The sequence below is a fragment of the Calcarisporiella thermophila genome (assembly GCF_041956535.1).
Source record: "Calcarisporiella thermophila strain CBS 279.70 unplaced genomic scaffold VTP21scaffold_4, whole genome shotgun sequence".
Lineage (NCBI taxonomy): Eukaryota > Fungi > Calcarisporiellomycota > Calcarisporiellomycetes > Calcarisporiellales > Calcarisporiellaceae > Calcarisporiella > Calcarisporiella thermophila.
This window is the reverse complement of record NW_027192194.1, coordinates 454,315-478,466: the sequence shown is the minus strand read 5'-3', so window position 1 is coordinate 478,466 and position 24,152 is coordinate 454,315. Positions and strand designations below refer to the sequence as shown.

At 51.2% G+C, this 24,152-nt stretch overlaps 14 protein-coding genes across 14 annotated transcripts; 9 read left to right on the top strand and 5 right to left on the bottom strand.

The window, feature by feature from the left end:
• Positions 1-530: 530 nt before the first annotated feature.
• Positions 531-1,541, top strand: VTP21DRAFT_8468 (uncharacterized protein; the record flags this gene model as incomplete). Its single annotated transcript, XM_069399321.1, has 6 exons — positions 531-600; positions 683-698; positions 798-928; positions 1,004-1,133; positions 1,192-1,304; positions 1,369-1,541. The coding sequence occupies 6 exons, from the start codon at positions 531-533 to the stop codon at positions 1,539-1,541; spliced, it is 633 nt and encodes a 210-aa protein (XP_069254750.1).
• A 717-nt stretch (positions 1,542-2,258) lies between these two features.
• Positions 2,259-3,803, top strand: VTP21DRAFT_8467 (uncharacterized protein; the record flags this gene model as incomplete). Its single annotated transcript, XM_069399320.1, has 5 exons — positions 2,259-2,399; positions 2,478-2,523; positions 2,638-2,738; positions 2,805-3,098; positions 3,168-3,803. The coding sequence occupies 5 exons, from the start codon at positions 2,259-2,261 to the stop codon at positions 3,801-3,803; spliced, it is 1,218 nt and encodes a 405-aa protein (XP_069254749.1).
• A 1,212-nt stretch (positions 3,804-5,015) lies between these two features.
• VTP21DRAFT_8466 (uncharacterized protein) lies at positions 5,016-5,576 on the top strand (the record flags this gene model as incomplete). Its single annotated transcript, XM_069399319.1, has 1 exon — positions 5,016-5,576. The coding sequence occupies one exon, from the start codon at positions 5,016-5,018 to the stop codon at positions 5,574-5,576; it is 561 nt and encodes a 186-aa protein (XP_069254748.1).
• A 721-nt stretch (positions 5,577-6,297) lies between these two features.
• VTP21DRAFT_8465 (uncharacterized protein) lies at positions 6,298-7,139 on the top strand (the record flags this gene model as incomplete). Its single annotated transcript, XM_069399318.1, has 4 exons — positions 6,298-6,423; positions 6,509-6,716; positions 6,808-6,900; positions 6,976-7,139. The coding sequence occupies 4 exons, from the start codon at positions 6,298-6,300 to the stop codon at positions 7,137-7,139; spliced, it is 591 nt and encodes a 196-aa protein (XP_069254747.1).
• A 412-nt stretch (positions 7,140-7,551) lies between these two features.
• Positions 7,552-8,381, top strand: VTP21DRAFT_8464 (uncharacterized protein; the record flags this gene model as incomplete). The annotated part of the gene is made up of 3 exons (XM_069399317.1): positions 7,552-7,662; positions 7,737-8,097; positions 8,200-8,381. 3 exons carry the CDS (start codon positions 7,552-7,554, stop codon positions 8,379-8,381), a joined length of 654 nt encoding a protein of 217 aa, XP_069254746.1.
• Positions 8,382-8,682: 301 nt separating this feature from the next.
• VTP21DRAFT_8463 (uncharacterized protein) lies at positions 8,683-10,654 on the top strand (the record flags this gene model as incomplete). The annotated part of the gene is made up of 5 exons (XM_069399316.1): positions 8,683-9,100; positions 9,185-9,319; positions 9,405-10,021; positions 10,145-10,176; positions 10,369-10,654. 5 exons carry the CDS (start codon positions 8,683-8,685, stop codon positions 10,652-10,654), a joined length of 1,488 nt encoding a protein of 495 aa, XP_069254745.1.
• Positions 10,655-11,065: 411 nt separating this feature from the next.
• Positions 11,066-13,280, top strand: VTP21DRAFT_8462 (uncharacterized protein; the record flags this gene model as incomplete). The annotated part of the gene is made up of 7 exons (XM_069399315.1): positions 11,066-11,273; positions 11,366-11,460; positions 11,667-11,748; positions 11,844-11,898; positions 11,963-12,270; positions 12,329-13,030; positions 13,126-13,280. The coding sequence occupies 7 exons, from the start codon at positions 11,066-11,068 to the stop codon at positions 13,278-13,280; spliced, it is 1,605 nt and encodes a 534-aa protein (XP_069254744.1).
• A 386-nt stretch (positions 13,281-13,666) lies between these two features.
• VTP21DRAFT_8461 (uncharacterized protein) lies at positions 13,667-14,805 on the bottom strand (the record flags this gene model as incomplete). The annotated part of the gene is made up of 5 exons (XM_069399314.1): positions 13,667-14,069; positions 14,177-14,415; positions 14,485-14,547; positions 14,642-14,663; positions 14,741-14,805. 5 exons carry the CDS (start codon positions 14,803-14,805, stop codon positions 13,667-13,669), a joined length of 792 nt encoding a protein of 263 aa, XP_069254743.1.
• A 569-nt stretch (positions 14,806-15,374) lies between these two features.
• VTP21DRAFT_8460 (uncharacterized protein) lies at positions 15,375-16,568 on the bottom strand (the record flags this gene model as incomplete). The annotated part of the gene is made up of 2 exons (XM_069399313.1): positions 15,375-15,525; positions 15,592-16,568. 2 exons carry the CDS (start codon positions 16,566-16,568, stop codon positions 15,375-15,377), a joined length of 1,128 nt encoding a protein of 375 aa, XP_069254742.1.
• An 815-nt stretch (positions 16,569-17,383) lies between these two features.
• VTP21DRAFT_8459 (uncharacterized protein) lies at positions 17,384-18,568 on the bottom strand (the record flags this gene model as incomplete). The annotated part of the gene is made up of 1 exon (XM_069399311.1): positions 17,384-18,568. One exon carries the CDS (start codon positions 18,566-18,568, stop codon positions 17,384-17,386), a length of 1,185 nt encoding a protein of 394 aa, XP_069254741.1.
• A 458-nt stretch (positions 18,569-19,026) lies between these two features.
• On the bottom strand, positions 19,027-20,747 carry VTP21DRAFT_8458 (uncharacterized protein; the record flags this gene model as incomplete). The annotated part of the gene is made up of 2 exons (XM_069399310.1): positions 19,027-20,151; positions 20,232-20,747. The coding sequence occupies 2 exons, from the start codon at positions 20,745-20,747 to the stop codon at positions 19,027-19,029; spliced, it is 1,641 nt and encodes a 546-aa protein (XP_069254740.1).
• A 675-nt stretch (positions 20,748-21,422) lies between these two features.
• Positions 21,423-22,472, bottom strand: VTP21DRAFT_8457 (uncharacterized protein; the record flags this gene model as incomplete). Its single annotated transcript, XM_069399309.1, has 4 exons — positions 21,423-22,021; positions 22,088-22,266; positions 22,330-22,367; positions 22,437-22,472. The coding sequence occupies 4 exons, from the start codon at positions 22,470-22,472 to the stop codon at positions 21,423-21,425; spliced, it is 852 nt and encodes a 283-aa protein (XP_069254739.1).
• A 150-nt stretch (positions 22,473-22,622) lies between these two features.
• On the top strand, positions 22,623-23,210 carry VTP21DRAFT_8456 (mitochondrial 37S ribosomal protein uS13m; the record flags this gene model as incomplete). Its single annotated transcript, XM_069399308.1, has 3 exons — positions 22,623-22,669; positions 22,747-23,067; positions 23,138-23,210. 3 exons carry the CDS (start codon positions 22,623-22,625, stop codon positions 23,208-23,210), a joined length of 441 nt encoding a protein of 146 aa, XP_069254738.1.
• Positions 23,211-23,545: 335 nt separating this feature from the next.
• On the top strand, positions 23,546-23,907 carry VTP21DRAFT_8455 (uncharacterized protein; the record flags this gene model as incomplete). Its single annotated transcript, XM_069399307.1, has 2 exons — positions 23,546-23,612; positions 23,672-23,907. 2 exons carry the CDS (start codon positions 23,546-23,548, stop codon positions 23,905-23,907), a joined length of 303 nt encoding a protein of 100 aa, XP_069254737.1.
• Between the last annotated feature and the right edge of the window lie 245 nt (positions 23,908-24,152).

Here is a 24,152-nt window from a genome sequence, read left to right as displayed (position 1 = left end):
TTTTCTTGAGGCACAATATCTAAGGCTTTTCAATTAATATGCCCCCTTATTCTCTAACTGTTTATTATTTTTTTCATATGTAAAAAAGCCGGAAGTTGAAAGCCGTTTACTTCCTTATTCTTTGATATTTGTCTTTTGTTTACCTTTGTATTATAGTCTTTGTTATAACATAGTATTACGATATATTTCTCTTTCAAAGATAAAGTCAGATTGGACTTTGTTCCTCCTCTGTAGTGTCAGTGACAGCTTGAGGACAAACTAGTTCATAGAGTTCGTGCTAAGTAGGAGAGGATCGTAGCTCTTTTGCGAGTGGTCAATAGGAGCCTCCATCCTCCGCCCGAGAATTGGACCCACCACTGATTTCTCAGAAACTGGAATTTTGGATTTCAACGTCACCCTACGCGTAAAATGCGCGTCGAAATTTTAAAGTCGCGTTGACCTGTTCACCCTTAAAACATTCGCCAACCCAACACAAACTCACAAATACAAATTCCCATTGCCATTTTAAAACCTACATCGCTAATACCAAAATGTCGAAGGAGAATGTCCGGAGCAAGATTACTCTACGCGGTTCGCTGCAGATTGTGGTAGAATTTTTTGGTAAGTCATCCCCTTCCGTGAAAACGAGGTAGCTCATATATTTACGCGACTCTCCTATCCACTCCACTTCTCACATCACCAGAATATAGTGTTAACAGGTAAGAATCCTTTTGTCTCTCTAACCCATTATTGCAAGCACACTAATGGGGTCAATGGTCCATTGTTTACTTATCCATATCATGAATTCTATTGGATAGCATTTTGTTCCAACGTGCCATTTATCCCCCAGAGGATTTCAAAATGGTGAAGAAATACGGGCTCAATATGCTTGTCACCTCGGACGATGCGCTCAAGTCCTACTTGAAACAAATTATCACTCAGCTCGATAGTAAGTGTTTTAGTGCCAAGTTCTTCGCCTGTAGCCATCATCCTAATATTATATTTAATCATCGTGTTACTCTAGCTTGGCTCACAGCACAGAAGATAAGTAAGTTGGTGCTAGCAGTGATGTCCAAGGAGACGCGTCAAGTCCTTGAGAGATGGCAATTTGATATACACGTGGTTGACCAAGAAAACAAAGAAAATGCTGCAAAGTAAGTGATAAAGAGTTCAATATGCTCTCGAATGGCTATTGCAACGGATTCTATTTAGTGCGGATGGAGTGGTGATCGAGAAATCCGAGAAGGAAATCCACGCCGAGATTCAGGCAATTATCCGCCAAATAACAGCAAGCGTGACATTCCTGCCCATGCTAGAGGAGAAATGTAGGATGGAGGCTTTCCAACGCCCTTTATTTCTGAATTATTATTGACACCACTTTTTATTTAGGCACCTTTAACATCCTTGTCTATGCCGACAAAGACGCTGAAGTTCCCACCACCTGGATAGACTCAGACCCCCACCTCATCTCCGGCGTAGCGGAGCATGTGCGGCTACGCTCATTCTCTACCAATGTCCACAAGATCGACGCGCTGGTCGCCTACCGGCGCAACGAAGATTAAGGGGGAGGGGGGCTGCCAGGCTTTGTAAATAGTACCCGTGCTCATGGCTTAATATTATTTTTTTGTTTTGTTTTCCTGGTGTATCAAGTCAATAAACGCATCATTATTTGCTACTTAAGGAGTGGCGTGCTTCTATGGCAAAGCACTTGGCTAGAGGGTCCGTTGGGAAAACGGGCGCTTTTGTTTATGCTTATTATTCATGCTACCTGCAATTAACACCGTTCACGTTTGGATTTCGTGAACAGTTGCCGTTTCTTGTCATTTGTCCCACCCAAACCCACGGCCGATCACGCTGATTCGCCTCGAGCGCGTTTTTGGTGATTTTTCTGTTTTTCCTTCGCGTCGCTTAAGCTCCTTTCCCCTTTATTTTACGCGTTTGTCTTGATAAACAAACTCGAGCTTATCTGTAATCTCTGTCGTTTTCTCGACTCATCGCCCTCCCTCCCGCCCCTATTCCCCCTCTTCTATACCCTCTCCCCTTACGCGTCTTTGTGGTTGAATCTTTCACACTGGCATTGACATTGATATATCTAATTATTGCTTCACACCGACCTCGAACGAACCACGCCCATTTTTTGTCTCACAATTCTCTTCTTCTTCTTCCTTTTGCTCTTCTCTGCACTTTTCTATTACCCATCCGTCCACGTTAATAGAGAGTGAGGGAATAAAAGCACTTTCCATTTCTACTAATCGTTTTGGTTATTATAGGGGATTTCAATGGCTCTGATAGGCGTTGAGAATAGACCAATGATGAAGGAGGTGCAGCAACTCCTTCATGTGAACACGAGTGTGCTGCGTAAATGCTGCGGCTGCGTCCACCTCCAAGCCGGCTCCATCCTAATCAGCTTTATCTGGGTGGTAATATTGCGTGATTTGAGTCCTTGCATTCTTTATGTGATGCGAGATCTAAATTGGGATGATCTGACTTTCTTCTAGGGAATGGGATTATGGTTTGCATCGCTTTCGTTCATGAATCAAAGTCGTAAGTGTGCCTTTTAATTTCTAGCTCATGTGTGAAAATAAAGAAGAAAATGAAGGCTCTTATTTTTGTGGGTAGACATTACAAAACCACTAACGTTTTTTTTTTCTCAAACAGCCTTCTATCTGTATCTAGATAGAAATGCTCTCATCATGTTCGGAGTGATCAATCTTTTCTTTGCGATAGCGTCGATATTTGGAATCATGGCCTTGGCCCTAGTAAGTCTTTCGCTGCTTCTTTGCCACCCTTTTGCTTATCTATTGCTCATCTTTAACTCACCCTAGAAACAACTCTACCTGGTGCGGCCTTATTCTCACGTGGTGTGGGTGATGGTTTGCCTATACAACCTCGATTCGTTGATCAATCTGATCCTCTTCGGGAGCAATAAGGACTCGTTTTCAAGGCAATGCAATGCGGAATCAGAGAGGGTGATTGAGGGCGTTCAGGCCAGTCAACTGAACGGCACCGTCATCAAGGTGCTCTTCCCCTCGCAGTTGGACCAGTTCAACTGCGAGCGTTTGTACAATGATGAGCTCAAGTTTTCGATTCTCGCGTTCATCTCTATTTTTATCATCTATGTAGGCGTCTAGTCCATTCCTCGATGCTCTCCAGAGATGATTGACGATTTTTTTTTCCTTTTTGTTTAGGTATACTGGGCGGCCGTCATTTGGTCGTTCAGTCACAAACTCCAGGTCATCCTGATCGCAGAACACAACAAGGCTCCTCCTCCTCCTCCCCCACCGCCGCCGCCACCACCACCTACGCAACCACCGCCACCCGGCCCCAACCCTGGCCCAACCCCAGTTCCTCCCGTCACGAATATGAACGGATTCCCACCGATGGGAATGCCCGGCATGGGAATGGGCATGCCCAACATGCCCCCGATGGGCGGGATGCCAATGGGGATGAACATGGGGATGCAGCAGCCGATGATGCGCCAGCCGATGATGATGAACCCTGCGATGGGTATGGGCATGAACATGATGAAGCCTTCTAAGTCGCGAAAGGGCGCGGAGGAAAAGACGGTCAATAAGGCAGCTAAGGAGAAGGACAAGTTTCGCAAGTTCTCGTTCTCAGGCATCCGCCTCAACCGCCATGGCGACCTGGTGCCGTCCAAGCAACAGGACCAGCGCGATGCGGAAACAATCGTGGACATGGACGAGGAGGAAGAGGAGGATGTGTCACCGAAGCGACGGGGGAAGATCACCTTCTTCAAGCGGGGAGGGGAGTTCCGGCGAGTCTCAACGACGGATCGGGACGATGAGGAGGGTGGACTGCAATAAATCCTCTACCACATGTATAAGAATGGGTTGGCGTCGACCACTTTTATTTTTTATTTTTTTGACTAGAGTCTTGGAAATGTGTCAATTTTATATTTCATAATATTTTTTTTTCACCCATGTTTTTTTTATTGCTTTATTTTTTTTTATTCTCGCTATATAAAATAGTTATTTTTTAGCCCTTTGTTTACACTGAGTGCCCCTGCTTCGCCCCATGTGAAGAAGCAAATGAAAAAGAAGATTTTAGCTCACAGTTTTGATTTTGAAGTATTGGTGCTATTGTCATGTTGATCTTGTTTGCTCTTTTCACTAAAAAATATACACGCTGACGTTTTGTTTTGTGATTCATCGGATAGGCACAATTCCTGAGGAGAGATTAAACTAATCACGGGGATATTTTCGGCCTCTCCGCACAACCCCTCCAAATTTAAAAAGCAATCCTTCAAATTATTGAACCCTAGAGAGCCTTTCTCTAATGAGGCGGGGTATCGTGTTATTAAAAACAATCCAAGGATAAAGATTCCCAACGTGAAGTCAACGGACTCCCGATCCCGAACCCACTTGTGCAAGCAAGTTTATTGAGACTCCTCGATTTCTCTCAGATTAGTCAATACCCAGACAAAGTTGATCGGGTTCCAAATCCCCGCAGGCATCCAATATCCAATATCGGGCTCCATTGTAGTTGATCGCCTAAATTTTGGTGTTCGGATCCAAGGAATTTCGAGCCGTGGTAACCCTTCGTGGGGCGGCTGGAATAACTCATCCTCTATTATTTGTCTATTTCAAGCGTCTCTCTATGCTTTGTAGCCTTATCACTGGGACTCTTAACCATTCACACTCCCTACAAAATGTTTGTAAGCTATCCTGGTGCTACTGAGTTTGAGCGAGCCTCTAGGTTTATTAGCCGAGATAAAGCACCGATGGGTGAAAAGATCCACCGGCTTTTCTCTTGCCTTGTTTTCAATAGAGAGGAGCAATCATCCTCTTTCATTCTCCCTCGAGTTCGCCTAAGAGAATTCGGATACCAGCGGTGTCCACCCACGCAGTGTTGATCCTGATTTTAGCTAGATATGCTTCTCATTGTCTTACGGCCAATCAAAATAACATCCGCCCAAATAGAGAGGCATCCTTCCCCTCCTAACTTCTCAATTACTCATCCCTTGTGAATTTTCGAATTGCTGGGTGGAAACTGGGTTGTCTTGCTAACCAGTGGTAATGACAGCCCGGCGAGTCAAGCTTCTCAAGCCCTCCTCTTTGGGGAAAACCCCTCCGTGCGATCCGCCTGTCATTAGCGTCTCTCACGGCCATCTCTCGCCCTCATCGCCCCTGCCTCACCTGGACGACGGCACCTATAGCATAACAAGCACCAGCAGCAACAATGATACCAGTATTGACACCGTTGTCAACGCAGCCATTCCTTCGTCCATTCAATCACGGCGTCCAAACACGGTCTCGCAACTCAGACTCTCTCTCCATGACGCCACCATGGTGAACCAAGATCTCTCACTTCACCTCGATCCCCATTATCATCAGCACAATCGGCATTCTAAACCCTCCAAGTCAGCGTTGAAAACCAAGAGCAAATCGGCCCCTCCCACGCCTACCAAATTCGTCCACTTTGATGCGGGGAATCTGGAACATGTACGCCTTTTCTTGCAATCGCATTCGCCCGGGATTCTACTGGAGGACCAGCTGGAAGACGGAATAGCTTCTGAAGAGGAGGAGATTGGAGTGAGAGAGGAAGAGAAGCACCGGCAAAATAGAAGAGAGGAGTAAGTAAATCCGCGGCGCGGTGCCGTCTGAGAGGTTTCGCGGGCCATCGAAATCGACACAACAGCCGCTGCGCTGCTAGCATAGCATTGACCGGCATGAGACGCAAAAACTAGCATTCAACTACATACAACGAAAAGTTTCTGAGTCACCCGACGCTTTCCTCTGATAGAAGGGCATTTACCCTAGGGTGATCGAAGGGTCCAATTTTCATTTTTCATTTGCCTTTGATATTCGAAAGCGTTTGGATTTGCACCAAAAGAGCTATTCCTCTTCCAGAGTCCGAGTAACCAGGCGCTTCTTTACCTCGTTCTAATTCTCCTTTCCACCCCTTTCCCTGTGACCCTTATTCTTTTTCAAAACCAGGGACCTATGTACTCCACTATCGAAGTCCCTCCCTCTTCTCTTCCTGTTTCTTACCGTGTATTTCTAGTACTTACCGTGTATTTCTAGTATTTTCGCGATTGAATCCATTGAATATATCGAACACAGTGGATTTAAAGCGATTCTAAAGACTCCCTTAGCCATTGTCTTTTCTGCACGCAGCATTAATTTCATTGAGTCCATTTCCGTCAAAATGGTAAAAGCCAAACTTTAAATTTCGTGCGGAGTTTGCTTGCCACGGCTTTTGGGTTGGCGTTCAATTCATCTTTATTTTTCCTTCCAATTTATCTCTGGTGGCAATACTTCACGCCTTGCCTTTACCCTGGTCGCATTCCTGATTGCAATGTTCGGAAGAAACAACGATAGAAGCATTACTCCAACGGATCACAACGACGATCGCCATGAACAAATTTCGCTACTTGAAAATGGATTCGTCCGCAAGGGGAGATCATTATGGGAAGAATTCAAGGTAATTCTCATTCTGGAATAATAACTGCAAAATACGCCGGTATAAAGACACGGACCCTCTCCCCCCCCCATTCCCCAACGTCTAGGATTTTATAGACAATGGCAATGTCATTGCCATTGGTGTAGGTCTGGTGTCGGGCGCTGCCTTCCAAGCTGTGACGAAGTCCATGGTGGAGGATATCTTGTCCCCTCCAATTGGACTTGTGCTCGGAAGCAACTTTGAGAATCTATTCGTGGTGCTCAAGCACGGGAACAATAAAACCGCTCGTTATACCACAGTTCAACAAGCGCAAGGTAATCGCCCTGAATTTATGATGTTGCGTTTTACTTGGGTCGCTCACTTCTCCTCCTCAATCGAAATGATACCGAAAACTGGCCCTGGCAGAGGATGGGGCCGTCACTTGGAACATAGGCCATTTCATCCAGGTGATAGCGAATTTTTTCATCGTCAGCATGGCCCTCTTTTGGCTCATTCAATGTAACGAGCATCCCCGATTTCAATCCTCCCTATCCATTGTGTTGTATTAACCTGGTTATTCAACCGATCCTCCAGTTTTCCAGGTTTTCCAGCGAAAGAACAAGATCATCAAGCCCCAAGTCAAGTGCAAGTTTTGCCGGGCCCAAATACCGAAATCCGCTCTCCGATGCAAGTTCTGCACCTCATGGGCGGATGAGACCCACAGCACGCAGGCAAGAACAAGCTCCGATGAGGATTAAGTAATGTGGTCCCGAATGATGACTATGCATATACATGCACCCTGTTTATCTGTTGTAAAATACACGTATTTTTATTTTCTTTGGAGAAAACATAATATCGTGATGGGAGTGGCAGCCTCGACGGAAAATCTCAGAGGGGAAAAAAAAACAGGGTCAATCGTGCAAATCGAATCAAACTTTAGTTCGAAATGGAATAGGGAATAGGGGGAAAGGGGTAGCTTTATTCATTTTGCTAGCATTTTAATCTTGACGAAAGCAGGATGTCATGCGAGGCGGGCAACCTCGCTCATCACCACTTCATTTTACGGCCAAAGAGGGTGGGCTATAAAAAAATAGGGTGCCAGGGAGCCCCTTTCTCCAAATATAAATACTTTTATCTCTAAAGAGAAAGATCTTGGACTCCACTTCTACCATGTTCGGAGCTAACCGCGCCAATAGCCTGGACCAGGATGAGCGGTCCTCACTTCTAATCAGAGGCAACACGATCGTGGAACGGGGAAAAACAATATGGGACGAATTCTTGGTAATTTTTCTTGACAAGCCGGTAGAGGCCCGGAAGGAGTATTTAGGAGAAAACGAACCCTTCTTCACTGTTAGGAATTCATGAATAAAGGGAATGTACTGGCCATTGGCGTCGGTTTAGTGTCCGGGGCTGCTTTCCAGTCCTTGACCAAGTCCATGGTGGAGGATATCTTATCACCACCACTAGGGCTTTTGGCCGGGAGCAACTTTAACAATATATTCATTGTGCTGAAGAAGGGCGAAAATGCCACCATGCACTACATGACCATTGCGCAGGCACAGGGTAGGCCCAATCTCTCGAATTTTTGTTTGTTTGTCCCGCGCAACTCCACCGCTTCCAAGCAACCTAATGGTCTTCTTTTTGTCCATGGTAGCGGACGGTGCCGTGACGTGGAACATCGGGAGGTTTGCCCAGACGCTCATCAATTTCTTTATCGTCAGTTTGGCTCTCTTTTGGCTCATTCGATGTAATTGTGCCACGCCTCCATCCCCTCTCCCCCATGTCCCTTTAACATGAAATGTGTCCATACCATTTTAGTTGTCCAAGTGCTCCTACGCGAGTCTAACCATCGGAGAGAAGAGCAACCGCCAAAGCACTCTTGCCAATTCTGTCGATCGGAGATCCCCAAGGGAGCAGTGCGATGCAAGTTCTGCACGTCTTGGGTGGACGAACAGCACAATCTGGAACGACTGGAGGTGGGCTCGAGTGCCAGGGGATGACAAGGGCTCTATTTCGCCTTGCCTTCCCCCTTAATAACCACGGTTTCTTAGGAAGGCCGTCACTTCATGCATCTTTGATTATAATGGAACCCTATGGGCCCGTACGAAATAAATTTCAAACACAGACCGTCTAAAAATGTCTTGCGTGACTGCTCTGGTCCTTCAAAGCGGCCATCCTATTGGCTGATAATCGCGTCTTCTTTGGCCAGTCCAAAGGCTAATAGCCGCAATCGATGTTTGTTTTAGACCGACGCTCGGTTTGCTTGCGATCTCTCCTCAGAGAGATTATTTCACATCCCTCATGGCAGCCGAATTGCTACTTCATTCGTCGGTGGTGCAACTCCCATCCCCACCCCCGTCCCCACAGTACGTGGCCGCCCCGTCCAAATACAGGAAAAATCACCTCGCGACATTACCATGGGAGGTTCTGGGCATAATCGTTCACTTTCTTGCGACCAGCCAGACGGAAGGACTGGTACCCACCTCGCTGTTGGAATTGACCGTCACATGTCGGTGGCTCCGTGCATTTGTCGATTGCGAGCAAACATGGCGCGCGGCCTATCTTTCCCGATTTGATCCCCCGAGCGGCCCCCTCGTCGAGGGCTACAAGGCATTGCTGCGAAGGAGGTGTGGTGTGCTAACAGGGGTCAGCAGATACTTGGGCGATGAAAGCGGAGCATTACAATATCGGGAAATCTACAGTATGATTATGGAGCATAGTGAGTGTGCTGCCCATTGTCGTGGTTTTCCGCCCGGATAAAGCTGACCACGCTTTTATTCCTGTCTCCCCCTTTCCCCCTTAGGGTCGAAAAATGTCAGACAGCTCATGAAGCTGAACACCGGTGTGGCTCTCGTACGCGATTTGGACCGCCATATCCGTCAGCAACTCGAGGTCCAACCCTACCTGCTGCTTACCATGTCCTCGCTCTCGAATTATGGTAACCTTTCTGATTCATTTGCTTGTGCAATTTAAACTACAATTGCGTTCTTATTCACCGTCGGTTTGTGTTTCTGCTTATCTAGACTTCAGTATTTCCCACATCTACTACAATTCCTATTTTCACGACTGTGCGACCTACATTGAAGCGCAGTTTTCCTGTACAAAGTTAAAATCGTCCCGCAGTGCCTACCTGTCCGGCCCCGTCCCGGAGAGCATGCTCGCCGCCATCCATCTCTACCTGGTGATGGAGAACGGCGGGCAGGAGGAGTATTTCGAGCTGATGAGCCGCGCCCACGAGCTGGGGCTGGAGGGCTTCGAGCGCGGCCCGCTTGCCCGGCGCATCGTGGGGGACATGGAGGCCCCTCACCTGCCTGTGGCTGAGCCGGCCAATCTAGCCGGGCGGTGGAGCGGGATTTACTCGATGGAGCGTGCTGGTCCCACGTTTCGACTCAAGGGTCCGACGTCGATGCGCCTCGAGCTCTCCGCGCCCGCGTGCGCCACCGATGCCCGGGCGCGCTTTGCGGGCCTGAGCTCGGACGGTGGCAAGCGGCTGGAGGTGGAGGGGTGGGCCCTGCCGCTGGCGGACGGCGTGCGAGTCAAGTTCTGGAAGTTGCATCCCGGGGCGAGCGGCGGGCGGTTCCTCCACTACGGCTACCTGCGGCCCGAGGGAATTGTTGGGCACTGGATTGACGAGATTGGGGTAAGTTTTCTAGAAGAAGAAGAGGGCGAAAAATAGAAGCGGCGTGGTTTCTATTTTTTCGGTCTCTTGGTCTCTTTCGTCATCTCCGGTTTGCTAATGTGTGATCTGATCTCCCCGACCTAGATGGACTCCGGCACCTTCTGGCTCTGGCGGACGTGCTTATAATGCCCGCCTTCCTTTTTTGTATATACAGCTGTAACGATATCTTGTGCTCATGTTTGGATTTTTGGTTTTGGTTGAAACTCAGGAATTGCAAATAAAGTGCTTGGAGCGCTTCTTTATAGTTAGCCCCAATCTTCTTTAGCGCTGTGCCCCCACAAATTAAAGAAGTTCGCACTCCTCTTTAGATCCCGTCGCGGATTGCGCGGCGCTGAAGGCCGCGCGCGGGCGGGCGGGCCGGTGACTGGGCCCGGCCATCCCATTGCACGTGACGCGGACTGCCAAAAGGGGCCAAAGAGGAAAGGGCCAAACCGATTGACCCGCCCATGCTCGACGCGGTTGGCCGTGGTTTTGGCCCCCCGCACTTTCTGGTTTACCAAGAGCCGAGCAATCCCCGCGCGCGATCACACGACTGACCGATCCTCGCGCGCCATTGCGCGCGTTTCACTCCGCAATGGATCAGACACGAAATAAGCGGCGGACGAATCACGGCCCCGCATTTCGGTTACTTTTCTTGGTCCACCCGAGTGTTCTGCCTCGATTGAAGGGCGTAACTCCTGCGCATGAACACGGCCGTTTGAGCATCAATAATGGTGGCCTTCCTTATTGGGCCCCCGTCCACTGCGAGCAAGCGCTAAATATAAGGCGAAACACCGGTTCCCTTTTTCCCTTGTTTCCTTTGTCTTCCTCTTTCCTCGCTGTCTCTCCGGTTTGTTTACACTGCTCGCCCGCAGCCAGACTCCTCTGCGTTTTGCTTTAGACTCGCTATTTATTTGCTCTTTGCTTCTCTTCCCGGCTCTCTCTCTCTCCTCCTCCTCTCTCCCCCCCCACCCCACGCTCGAATAGACTCTCTGTAGCTTATTGCCCAAAAATAAAAAAAAAACCATGCCCGAAAAACCCGAGGTGCAGCAGATCGAGAAGTCCGCGGGCCACTCGCTCCGAGGCTTCGGCCGCAAGCTCATCAACCGCAAGACCATGGACTCGCTCGACGACGAGGCCGCCCACGGCTCCTTCAAACGCTCGCTCAGCCCGTTCGACCTCGTCATGGTGGGAGTGGGCGCCATCATCGGCACCGGCATCTTTGTGCTGACAGGTGAGTCGTGGCTGCCGGCCCATCCGGCCGAGAAGAGGGGCTGCGCTGTGCAGGAACTAAGCTCTTTTTCCCGCCAACCTCCTCTGCTGTAGGTCAAGCTGCCGGTGCGAACGCAGGCCCCGCTATCTCGATCTCCTTCATCATCGCCGCCTTTGCGTCGGCGCTGGCCGGTTTATCCTATGCCGAGGTAAGCGTTCTGTCCTTCTTGCGCCCCCTTCGCCCACAGCGTCCGCCGCCGGAAGCCGTGGGGGAATGGCGGCTACCGCACGTCATTTGATCCCTCAGCCGGTTGGTCGACGGATTAAATTGATTGGGTTTGATAGCATGATTCATCCCTTTGAAACCCTTGAAACACCCTATGAGCTCAGTGGTAACACAGCTTTTCTGCTGTAGATGGCGACCATGATCCCCGTCGCAGGCTCGGCGTACACCTATGCGTATGCAACGCTGGGCGAGTTGGTATCGTGGCTCATCGGTAAGGGTCCCCCTCCCCCCCCCGGCGCTGCTCGTAACGTGGGAATTCGGCTGATTAAACTCTTTTTTCCCCCCTTTCCCTTTATGGCGATCTAGGTTGGAACTTGATTTTGGAGTATCTGGTTGGGGCTGCTACCGTAAGCGTGGGCTGGTAAGCGCGGGGATTCCCTAAATGCGTTAGCGGCAAGGCTAACCTAGTCGCCCCTCTTTTCCAGGTCGGCTTATGTCACCAACCTCTTTTCGCATGTGCTGCACGTGAATGTCAGCAAGGCTGTCACCGAGTCGCCCGTCAGCTGGGACGACAAGACCTCCTCCTTCTCGGTGACGGGCGCCGGGATCAATCTGCCCGCCATCATCATTGTGGCGGTGGTCACCACGATCCTGGTCTTCGGGATCCGCGAGTCGGCCCGCGTCAACAGCGTGATCGTGGCGATCAAGGTGTTTGTCGTGCTGCTGTTCATTTTCGCATGCATCAAGGACATCAACAATGACAACTACACGCCTTTTGTCCCGCCCAATGAAGGTGAGCATTCTTAGCCTTGTTCAGTGATCAGGCTGCGATTAACCAGATTTGCCTCTAGGTGTCTTTGGTAAATACGGAGTGTCGGGAGTGTTCCAGGCGGCCAGTCTTGTGTTCTTCGCCTTCATCGGGTTCGACGCGGTGTGCACCACCGCCCAGGAGGCCAAGGATCCGAAGCGCGCTCTCCCCATCGGGATTCTCGGCTCCCTGTTCATCTGCACCGCCCTCTACATCGCGGTGTGCTTCGTGATGACGGGGGTGGTCAACTACAAGCTCCTGATCAACGTGGCTGCTCCCATGGCCGTGGTCATCAATCAAACGGGCATGGTCTGGCTCGGCGTGATCGTGGAGCTGGGTGCCATTGCCGGGCTCACCTCGGTCATTCTTGTCCTGCTGATGGCCATGCCCCGCATTTTCTACGCCATGGCGCGCGACGGGCTCCTTCCCCGCTTTGCAGCCTACATCCACCCCAAGTTCGGGACCCCGACCTACACCACCATCATCAGCGGGGTCTTGGTGGCCATCCTGGGCGGAATTCTCCCCATCGGCGTATTGGGCGAGCTGACCAGTGTGGGCACGCTTCTCGCTTTCTTCTTCGTGCACGTCGGCGTGATCATCCTCCGGTATACTTCGCCTCACATGCAGCGCAGGTTCCGCGTCCCGGGCCCTGCTTGGTTCCTGCCCGTCATCGGCGCCGCTGCCTGTATTGTGCTCTTGTGTACGGCCTCGACGGCCACCTTAATTCGACTGGCCATCTGGATTGGTAATATTCTTGTTCATTTTTCATCCTCTTTTTGAATCGGTAACTAAATGGCCGTTTTGTTTTATTCCATTCCCCCTCCCCCCTTCGTCGGATAGCCATCGGACTGGTTGTGTACTTCGCCTACGGCTTCCGCCATTCCCGCGTCAACAACCCGTGGCGATATGAGGACGAGGCGCCTGTCCGCCACCAAGAGCTGAGCAAAGAAGAAACACAGGTGGAGAAAGTGGAGTGTTCAGCCGAGTCGAAGTAGAGGTGGTTCAGTCCTCGTTATTTAAATTGTTGCAGTGGCACTCTAAAAAAAATGAAAAGAAAATCCAGACATGAACGAATCTTCCTCTGTTCTCCAATCCTTTTACCCCCCCCTCCTCTGAAGCCATTCCATGTGTTTTAGCGTTATCTCTTCTATTCTTCTACCCCTCTCCCCCCTCCTCCGCTCCTCTCTTGTTAACTCTGTTTTGTTTGCTTCCCCCTCCCCCCCCTTTCCGCGTGAATGCCTTACTCTGGAATTGTATTTATATAGTTGTGAAGTAGATTTATTGTCTTAAAATAAAGGTTGAATGAGAGTCATCTGTTCCGTGAGTGGGAGCGAGACAATAGGGGAAGATGTGGTTAAATAAGAAGGATAGACAAACGGGCTCATAGGCGTGCGGTGCTGTAGAGACTGCCTCCGTCCACCACGATGGTGGACCCGTTCGTGTAGGCCCCCGCCCGCGACGCTAGGTAAATGCAGGTCCCGGCAATATCCTCCGGGGTGCCGATTCGGCCAAGAGGGTTGGAGCCCTTGATGACGTCTCCAAACCGCTTCATGGTCTCCGCCATCATCTTGGACTCGAATGGGCCGGGCGCAATCACGTTCACGGTGACGCCGCGAGGCGCCAGGTGCGCCGACAGGTGCCTCGAGACGTGATGGAGCGCTGACTTGGCCGAGCTGTACGCAAACGTCTCGAAGATGGGTACCCGGATGCCATCGACGGACCCGATCATGATCACCCTGCTCGGGTTCTCCTGGGTTCCCTTGGCGGTGAGGAGAGGGAGCATCCTGTACATCACAGTTAGTCCCAAGGTATTAAGAAGGAGAGTGGGAGAGAGAGAGAACTAGCGTGGGTGCTCGCTCTAACCCATTGGCAATCAACAGTAATCACTTACGCCTGAGTCAGGAAAAAGGGGGCCGACGCGTTCAAGTTGAGCACTTTGTTCCATCCGGCTTCCGAGTAGGTGTCCAGCGGCTCTGCCCAGTTAGCGCCGGCATTGTTGATGAGCACATCAAGATGCTGCTCTCGCTTCTTCAATTCGTCAGCAAGCCGATTGATTTCGGATTGCTTTTGAAGATCGGCGGGGATGCTGATGCACTGGCCCGGCCCCTTTTGATTGAGCCTGGTGGCGACCTGAGCGAATGAAGCCGTAGCCTCGTTAGGGACACTTTTCCACGTGCGGGGAAATCATGGACCATTTACCTCGTCACAGGCCTTGGCTGACCGGCTAGTGATGTACACCTTAGATCCCTTGGCAACGAAGCCCTACACCCACAAAGAGTGAGATTGGGAGAGAAGGCAAGGGAAATATTAGACGGAATGGCTTGGCAAGGCATGAAAACGGCTCTCCAAGACTTACCGCGGCAATCATCTCACCGATGCTTCATCGACAAGGCAAATAAATATAAGCGGTCAGTGGGGGGAATGGGAATATGAAAAGGAGAGCATCGGGGCTTACCCACGGCTCCCTCCGGTGACAAGCACCACTTTATCTTTAACGTCAAAAAGATTGTCGAAACTCATGATGGGTGGTGGTTCTCTACTGTGCAGTGCAGAAAACGGCCAGAAAGTAGGTCACGAAAAAGGAATCTAATTTCATATGAAATTTCGGTGCTCTTTGACGGCCTGATCAAATTGGTCCCAACAGATTCATGAACCTCGGGAAGCCGGTTCCATAGCTTGGAACTCAGCTCCCAACCTCCCCGATGCTTATTAGTCGCGGGAAAATGGGGGAGCTTCGGCCAAAAAATGAAGCGGTCCCATAGCCGCGGGCCTCGGTTTCGATTCCATGGACAGGAGATTCGAATTATTCGAAAGTGGAATAAAACAGTTTGAGGAAGGGGGGAAAACAAAGCTCGGGATGAAATATTAAAGCAAATTACGGGTAGTAAAACAAGTTGAAGGAGCAGGGCTAGAGAAGCATATGTAGACCCTCCAAGGGAGACAGAGGAAGGGGGTGGGGGTGGGGAAGAGGGGGTTAAAAAAAGAGAGAGAAGCGAAGGCTTTAGTGTTAAATACATTGGCAGACCACACACAGGCACATAGGCAAATAATTAAAGAAAAAAAAGAGGGGGAGGGTGAGAGGGGTGAGACTACAGCCGGCGGCCAGGAATCGCGCAGAAAAGTGCAGTGATAACCAGCGCGGGGATCAAGGAGGCGACGAGTTGTTGGATGGCCAGCCTGACCAGCATCTTGAGCACACTCTTTTCCTCGATCCGTGCAAAGCGCAGGGCGCTCGTCTCGCTACAACCAAAAGAGCGTTTCAGTCAGGGACACCCTCCTCCCAAAAAAAAAACCTAAGAAACTTACTAGAGTCGACCGACAAGCACCGTCAGAGGGCACAGCTCCGTCCACCCCACCGACAAGTTGTACATCCCGACCCAGAAGGGGAGCACGCCCCAGAGGCGGTCGACCCGGGGCACGTCTGTGAAGATCAGGGTGAGCATCAGGGTGAAGCCGCAGAACACCATGAAGAGCCCCAGTACCAGCCTCCAAAACGCATGCCGCTCCGTCAGGTTTCGCGTGGTGCTGAAGGCCATGAAGAGCGGGAAATGGTATTGCTCGAGGCGGCTGTGCACGTGCTCCTTGACCTCGGCAAAGACCTCGGCGGAGAAGCATGGGTCCTCCAGCTCGCCGCGGCCAACCCGGTCGACCACCCGGGCGCGCACGTCCAGGTCGACGCCGAGGAGCTCGCGGTCGGCGTTGATGGGGATGTACATTTGGTAGACCCGGCGGGCGCAATCGCGGACCGTCTGGGGCGCGATCTCCTGGTTGAGATCCAGGCCGGAGAGCAGCGATTCCCGATGGAGGATCATCCGCGGCATCGCCACCGCGGTGATGTGCTGCTGGGAGGAGGTGCTTGCGGGGGTGGGCGTCGAATCCAGCGACGCTGCCGACGGCGAGAAGAGCGCGAGCGGCTCCGTCTCGCCGAACGAGAATTTGGCCAACAACTGTGACAGTCTACGGGTCCCCTCCGGCCCCCTCTGGTTTGCCTCCGGGCCCCATGCATCCTGCTCCAGGTCCGACACCAGATCCTGCTGACTTGCGGTGCGCTTCAGCTGGCGCATATGCAGCCTCTGTAGCTGCTCAAGCTCGCGCAAATGCAGCCAAAAGAGAAGCTCTGCCGAGAGATGGCGCCTCTCGAGAAAGAGGCGGAAACTATAGAGGCAGACGGGGGGGCGGGTGGTGCGGGCGAGCACCTGGTCTAGGGTGGGAAGCGAGTGTGGGTCGAATGGCGCGGGCACGCCCCCTTTTTTTGAAATGGGCGCGTCGTGGGGCGGGTACATTGCAATGGCCAGGCGTTTTCAGGTAAGGATAGGGGGTGCGATGGTGGAAAGATGGAGGGAGGGGCAAATATTAGAGAGGAGCAGCTAATCCGAAAGAGTATAAAGAGCTGAATGGGATGAATTACGAAATTAGGCGGATAAATAATGAGAGAAATCCAGAATCATGATGAGACGTGCGCGTCAAGCTAAAATTCTCCAGTGCATCGCATCAGGAATGCGATCTTCATAGGCCTTCTAAAAGCGAAGCGGAAGGAAATATACGGGGAGGAACGGTTAGAGAGGGGGGGGGGGAGAACAAGTTTTGTTTCTTAGAGTTAATTAAGTGGCTTGGGCTAATTTAAAAAATTAGGCACTCAAATTTCCCGACACAACTAGCATTTCCCGCAACTAGGGTGGCTCACTGATTGGCCCCATTTAGGGCTGCAGCTGGAGGGAAGGAGAAATTAAGAGCGCTTGTTGTTGTTGTGCAAAAAGCGTGGAGAACAAAAAAAAAGAGGGGCACTGTGGAACTTGCTCTTCATCACACAGCTGGGCTGGTGGAAGGGATAGGGTGGACCTAGCTAGCCTTATTTTCTCTCGGTCTCTCTCTCCCTCCTTTCCACTTCCCAAGTCTGGTTGGCGAGTTGGGGCCTTGGTTCATTAGAGAAGATAACAAAAATACAAGAAAATAAAACAAATGATAATGCTACAGAATAAGAGCAGGGTAGAGTGGGATATTTCTGCTCAGCCAAGAGAGGGGGGAAACAAAAACTATTTCACAAGGAAAAAAGAGATATTGCTAGAAAAACAAATCAAACATGGGGAAACATAACGTGTCAGTGTGAACGTGCTGAAGACGGCTGGGATCCTAGGCCCATCTGCTGCTTCCGTGCGAAACACCGTTGCAAGGAGTCCATGATGGGATCCTCGAACCTCCGTAGGCAAACGTATTCCCGATTTAGCCTCTCCATCTCTTTCTTCAGCAATCGCTGGTTGCGAGGGTGCGCGAGGTGGTTGGGGTCCTCGGCAAGGACATGCTGGCGTTGGAGAAACAGCTTTTGCTGCGTGCGTGAGAGGGGGGTATGCGCTGTGGATGGGTAGGTCGAGCCGGGGAGAGAGGGGGGGGAGGAGTGATTATCGTGGGGGCTGGGGGGAGTTGGGGCGGGATGGCCGGGGGTCGGGCGAGGGGGTGAGTCGATGTCGGGCGGCAGCGAGGGCTGGAGGGGAAGAGAGGTGGGCAACTTCACGCCAGACGTTGCTTGGAGATGCGATGGGTTGGTATCTGGAGTGGGTATCGATCGCTGCGGTTTGCCGGCCATTGGCTTGCGGTTTGCATTGGTGCGCGCAATGGACCACGCCTGATAGGCCTGTGTCTGGGCGGGGTCCTGGCCCAGGTTTACCGCTTCAGGGGCTGGCTCAGTGGGGACGGGCTCCGCCGGCAGGTTCGGCGTGTTCTCGCCTGGAACAGGTGCCACAGGTCTTCCATGGTAGACGTATTGTTCGCTGGTCGGAGGCGTTATGGTCGATGGCAATGGCTCCTCATTACTAATAGGCTCCCCCGGGTGGAATTCGGGTTGGGGTGGTGGAGGAGGCCCTTCTTTTTCCTCGCAGCCCTCCTTTAGCCTCTCCATTGCTGCGTTTTCCTGGGCGGCGATCGGGGGCTCGGTGTCCTTTCCAGCTTCCCACGCCTTCATGTTGGGCTCTCCCAAAGACGGACGCGAAAATAAACGATTGTCAAAGGAGGAGGGCATCCGATCCATGCCCTTATCACTTAGAATGGCCCCTCGCTCTCCACTTAGCTCCGGCGTCGCCTCGCTATCCGTGTCGTCCCCTCCAACCACGAACTTCTTTTGCTGTGCAATCGTGGTTGCGGGGGATATCATGTACCTTTCCCCTCCATCCCGATACTCTTGTGGCTGCTCGTGAAAGAAGCAGACCACGGGCTCAGGGGATTTGTCGGATTGAGCCACTGGAGGATCCCGGGATGCGGATGATGTGGTGATGAGTTCTTGGTTTGCCATTATCGATGGGGGGGACGGGGAGCGAGGAGGTGGAGATGAGGAAAACGGGAAGGAAAATGCGAAGAAAATTTCACGCGGTCTCGGTGGTCACAAGGTCCAGAGATATTAATGCAAATGCATGCTCCCGGTTTTTTTGACAAGAGGAGTGGAGCTAACGAATCGCGGCACGATTTCAAAAAGGATTGAAATTTTGATATTCATATAGAAAATAAAGGAAAATCGAACCTTGGAAAAAAAAATACAAGAGAAAGGGCTTTTGAGGGGGGATAGAAGAAAAAAAATATCAAATCAAACTGTAAAATGGCATCAATGGAGTTAAAATGAAAATAGCCAAAGTGAAGAGAGAGATAAGAGAAGGAGGGAGGAAGGAAGGGAGGGAAGAGAGAGAGTATAGGATGATGAAGAAACAAATTGAAAATAAGACAGCGGGATAAACAGCTCTATCGCGAGAGGAAGCCCTATGTGGACGGAGAATCCTCAGGCAGTGTCTCATTCTGGCCGCCTGGGTGCTCGCCCGTATTCGTGGCCTCACTCCCGCTCCTGTTCCAGTGTTCGCGATCGACCTCTTTGCCATAGTACACAAAGAGCTCCTCGTCGGGCTGGATGTCGCGCGTTGTCCAGCAAATGACCTGATTGACGGTGTTTCCTTCCAGGAACGTGATGTTGCCGCCTCCGGAAGTGTTCTCATTCATGAAGTGGAAATGACAATAGAGCTTGCCATTTGGATCGGTGAATGGCTGTCCGTTCTCATCCGTCGCGTCGAGCACGGTCTTCCGGTACATGATGGAGTAAGAGGAGGCGATCCCGACCCCATCCTTCATGGAGTCGAATTCATCTTCTGTCATTGGAACGCCAAAGTAGAACCCGAGGGGTGTGTTGAACGGCAAAAAGCGCTTTGCGAAAAGCCCACGGCCAGCGCCCGGGATGGTGGAAGGCCGGACCTCGACGATGTCGTCGAGCGATTTCGGCACATTAGAAAGATCCAAATCCTCAATGTTCACCCAACTCGGATCGTCCGACGGCAGCGTCTTGGCCTCAGAGGCGGTGGCGAGGTCCTTTGAAAATATCGGCGCATCCTCGTCACCCTCGCTTGTGGCCGGTTGCTCAGAGAGCAGCTGCTCCTGCCCAGGGCCGCCATTCAGCTCGGGGTTGGGTGGACCATGGACGCCATTTTCCGTCCTGGTCATGTCGGCCAGCTCCGGGTCGGTTTCTTGCGCCCTCTGCCGTTTTACGATTTCCTGCTCTCCTTCCTCCACATGCTTGCGCTTTAGCTCGCCCTCCCCATTTCCTTCGCCCGTTGAGCTCTCGTTCTTCCTCTCGTGGCCATCCGCGGTCTGGGTCGAAGTCTGCTCAACCTCGTCCGCCGACAGCCCGTTTTTCTCTTTTGGAACGCCGAAACATAGCGGCCAGTCGTGCTCTATCAGCTTCTTCATCCACTCGTTATAGGTGCTAACAGCCTGGTCGAAGTTGGCAGGCTCGTAAGAGAGGCGGAAGTAGGTGCTTCGCTCTCCTTCCGGTTTAAAGGCAACAAACAACTTATCGGAGTTGGTGGTCAAAACCGCGCTTGCGCTGTTAATGGGTGTCTAGGATTGATGGGAGATGAGATGTCTCCTTCATTTCCAACAATAAAACATCAATGACAACTGCAACCACAACAACTTACCTTGCTGCGGAATACCCGCGGCAAACCTCTCTGCTTGCTTATTTTTTCATCCAGCTCCACGGCCGTCCTACAGAGCTCTCCCCTGGCCATCCACTTTTTGCCCGACGATCTTAGTGCGAGGAACACCATGTAGCCCTGGTTGTGCCAGCGGGGGCGGTACGGCCGCTTGGGGCGGATAATGTAATTATTACGCTGAGATGCCTGGCGCCTAGCGCCTCTTCCGGCCATGGAGGAATCGGATAAGCCATCCTGTGTCGCGGGGGAGGAAGGGGAGTTCAGCCCTGAGCGTTGGGATTGGCGACGATTAGACGGGGAGAATTCGGTAGAATTGGCGGAGGGGGAGGAGACGCAGGTTAAGGGGATGGAGAGCGGGGGGAGGGGAGGCAGTTGATCGGTATCCGATTTCGATGGCGACTTTTGTCTTGTGGCCTCAGAGGCGGAGATCGCAGTCTGATCGGCGGCTGTCACTTTCGTGTCCGTGTTTTCTCTGTCCGCTGCTGATTCGAGTTCTGCCATAGCATGTCAATTGAGCCTTGGAGGAGGGGAAGGGAGAGTGTAGACGAGCAATTGAGAAATCGTCCGTAGTTTCTAATCTATAGCCAATTCAATCAATCAAAAGATGGCGATGGCATCTATGTTCAATGACGGGTTTAGTTGGGAGAAAGGGGTGAAAAAAAAAAGAAAAACGCGAAAATCAATTTCTAAATTGCCGAAATGATGAAATCGGTGGTGTTCTATCCGTCTCTGCTTTTCCTACCTTAATTCTTTCATAACGCGAAAACTTGTATGAAACTGGCTTAATTCTTAGAGTAAGCACTGGCGCATGCTTTTAATCATAACACTATTTCTAGGGGGGGGGAGCGAGAAATAGAGAGTTAAGTGGATCCATGCTCTAATTTAGGTTGAAGTTTCCCTCACTACTTCAGTCAAAGCTTCACTTCTTGTGGCCATTCTCGTGCGGATAGTCGAGCTCCTACCAAAATGCGTACCATACCCAGGTGCTCCTCCTTTGATGGAGGCATTCTACTTTTACCAAAGGAAGGTTGTGTCGAGAGTTGCCTTTTTAGACGGCAGGGCATACTAGCCGTTCAGGAATGCTTCCATCGCCTTTGTCCATCCGAATAGAAAGTAGAATTCATGTTGTATTAAAAAAGTAAAATGATATGGCAAAAGTAGGATAAGTACGGAATTCTAAAACTGGACGCGACGCTTTCTTCCAGTGTACTTGCTGTCGTTGGCGGTTTGCTTGCCCCGCAGCCGCGCCACCTCTTTTTTCCGGAGGATCCAGTCTTTGTCTTTAACAGGCCGTCGCTTCTTATCCCCCCTCCGTCGCTCATGCAACCTTCGTCCCTCATAGGCAACCCCATTGGGCTCGCCTTCCTCTTCCTCCCCAAGAGCCTTGGGCATCTCCTGTTTTTGTTCTCCGGGAGCTTGCCCTGCAAACAAGCACAAATAGTACTTCTTTGCCCGTTTCGAGTTTGGATAGTCCACCAGCAGACCCCCTTCGAAGCCACACCGCATGGCCACATTCATGATTAGCTCGCACTGATTGTCATTCTCCGGGTAGAATTGGAAGATAGCGCGGGCACCACGACGCAGGGAGGAATAGAGGGTGGAGAAAAAGCGTTGTAGACGACGCCGGGGGTTATTGCCGCGCTTGTCTTCATTACATAACCACTGGAGCACCGAGATAGAGATGGCACCATCAAAAGTGCCTGGCCGATAGGCCATGCCCTGGCCGGCATCTTGGAGGAAGAGATCGCCCTCTACCTCTCGTTCTCTTGCGATGTCTAGAAGAGCAGAGGGTGCTTTTTAATTTTTGGTCAAGAAAGCTGCATTCTACAGAGCTAGCCTACCGAGCATAGAGGGGGCAATGTCCATACCAACCCAGATATGTCCTTCGTCTTCTAAGATTTCGCCACTTAGGCCGGATCCGCAGCCGATATCGAGCAAGTAGGATGATTGTCCCGGAGGCAGATTCAGAAGCTCGAGAGCGCGATAAGCCATTTCGGCCTGGATTGCTTGTATCCGTGAACTAATAAAAGAGGGGGAGATGTTAATGCAGGCGCTAGTCAATGAAAAGCTTTGATGATCATACTTTGTGGTATATTTTTTGGCTTCATCATCGTTGTAAACCTAGTAATAATGGGAAGACAACATTGAGTTAAAGAGGCAGAGCGTAGTGAATGGAAGCATCGTGCATACAATTTCTGGGGGTCCTTGATGTTCTGGCCGTGACATGGTGTTATGGAGGTTATGCAGGTTAGGTGGCCGTATCGAGCTCCAGACGAGTGTTAAAATTGAGAGTCACAAGTAAACACAAGCCTTCCTTGGATTGAAATCTAGCTCGGGAGGGCCCTTCGAAACTTCAATCAAGTAGATCAGTACATCATGGTGCATCTCCTGGGTGTCAACCTTCCGGATAAGAAAATCGTACGGTGAGTGCACCCTGCTCCTAGTCTCTCCGATTGTTTTTTTTTTAGGAAAAGCCCTCTAACTATCCTCTAATCTCCAGAGTGGCCCTTACGTACTTTTATGGGATCGGGAGCCAGCGTGCACAAACTATTTGTGACCAGCTAAGTCTCCACAAGACATGCAAAGTCGGCGATCTCAGCGAGCTCCAGGTCAATCAGCTGAGCGGGGTGTTGAGCGGCCTCACCATTGAGAGCGACCTGAAGCGCGAGATTCGAGCACACATTATGCATCATCGCCAGATCGGAAGCTACGTCGGAAGGCGGCATGCCATGGGATTACCTGTGCGAGGACAGCGCACGCGGAACAATGCACAGACGGCAAAGAAGCTCAATGGACGGTGGGTGCGCCGCGGCTTTTCCACGTAATCTATCCTCTTTTGCTGCTGATGGCGCATGCGTGTGATTCACTCTTCTTTCTCCCCTTCTTTACAGGCTTGCACGCTTTGGACTAGATGCTGCACAGTCGCCATTGGAACGCGTGTTCAACAAGTTCAACTTCTCCTGATGTCATGCTTGTTTTTTTATTCCCTCTACTTTTATGTTTCCCCCTCATTTTGTACAGCAGATAAAACGATTGATTTTTGTTAAAAAAAAAGCTACCGCCTTGTTCTCTTGTGATTGTGTTGTCCTTTTGATGCGAGGAATGCATGCTCTTTTGGCTAGAGAGCTTAAGCAAAGGCAGGCCACTTTCTGTGGCTGCTGACTGGACGGGGGTCATGGCCAGGCACTCAGAGGGGCCGTGTGGCTGCGCTTCTTCAAACGTGGATCAGGAGAGGCGGGGCCACGCTCTGAGGGGAGAAAGTCTGTGTATGCCTTCAAAAAGGCTGTTACCGCCGTCTCATGACACCCGCATTAGATCATTCTGCAGGAGCCTGTCCCCTCCACATGGCGGGCGGGCTTGCCTCATGTCAATCGGCATGAAAATATGCACGGTTAATTTTGAGTAACATACTCCAATTGCGTGAGGGGATGAGCCAAGGAAGGAGCGCAGGTTTAGGGCACGGCCGGGCGGCCCCCTCCCCTGGGCCGCTGCCCGCACCCGCAACCCGCACCTGCCGGCCGCATTATTCCGCCGTTTTGCCGAGGAAAATCCTCCACGCTGGAATCGCTCCGCTCAGCTTAGAGTGCAAATCGCCGGCAAAATTTATCGTACGAGATTTTCATGGACTAATCAACACCGGTGTCACGAGCCCGAAGCTTAAGCGTTCGCGCAGGGCAACCTCCAGGCATTGGTATATTTACCCAACAAAAAATCCAAAAAAATTGTTCCATCTCTCCTCTCCGATTCTCAGCCCTCTCGCCTGTGTTTGGATCGAAGATGGATGTCGTTCTGGAGACGCTCGACCACTACGTCTTTGACTCGCTGTATGCGCACCTGCTCCCGGACCACAGCTTCGGCGGCAACAGCACCACCCTGTCCATCAGCGCATTGCCTCGGGATGACATC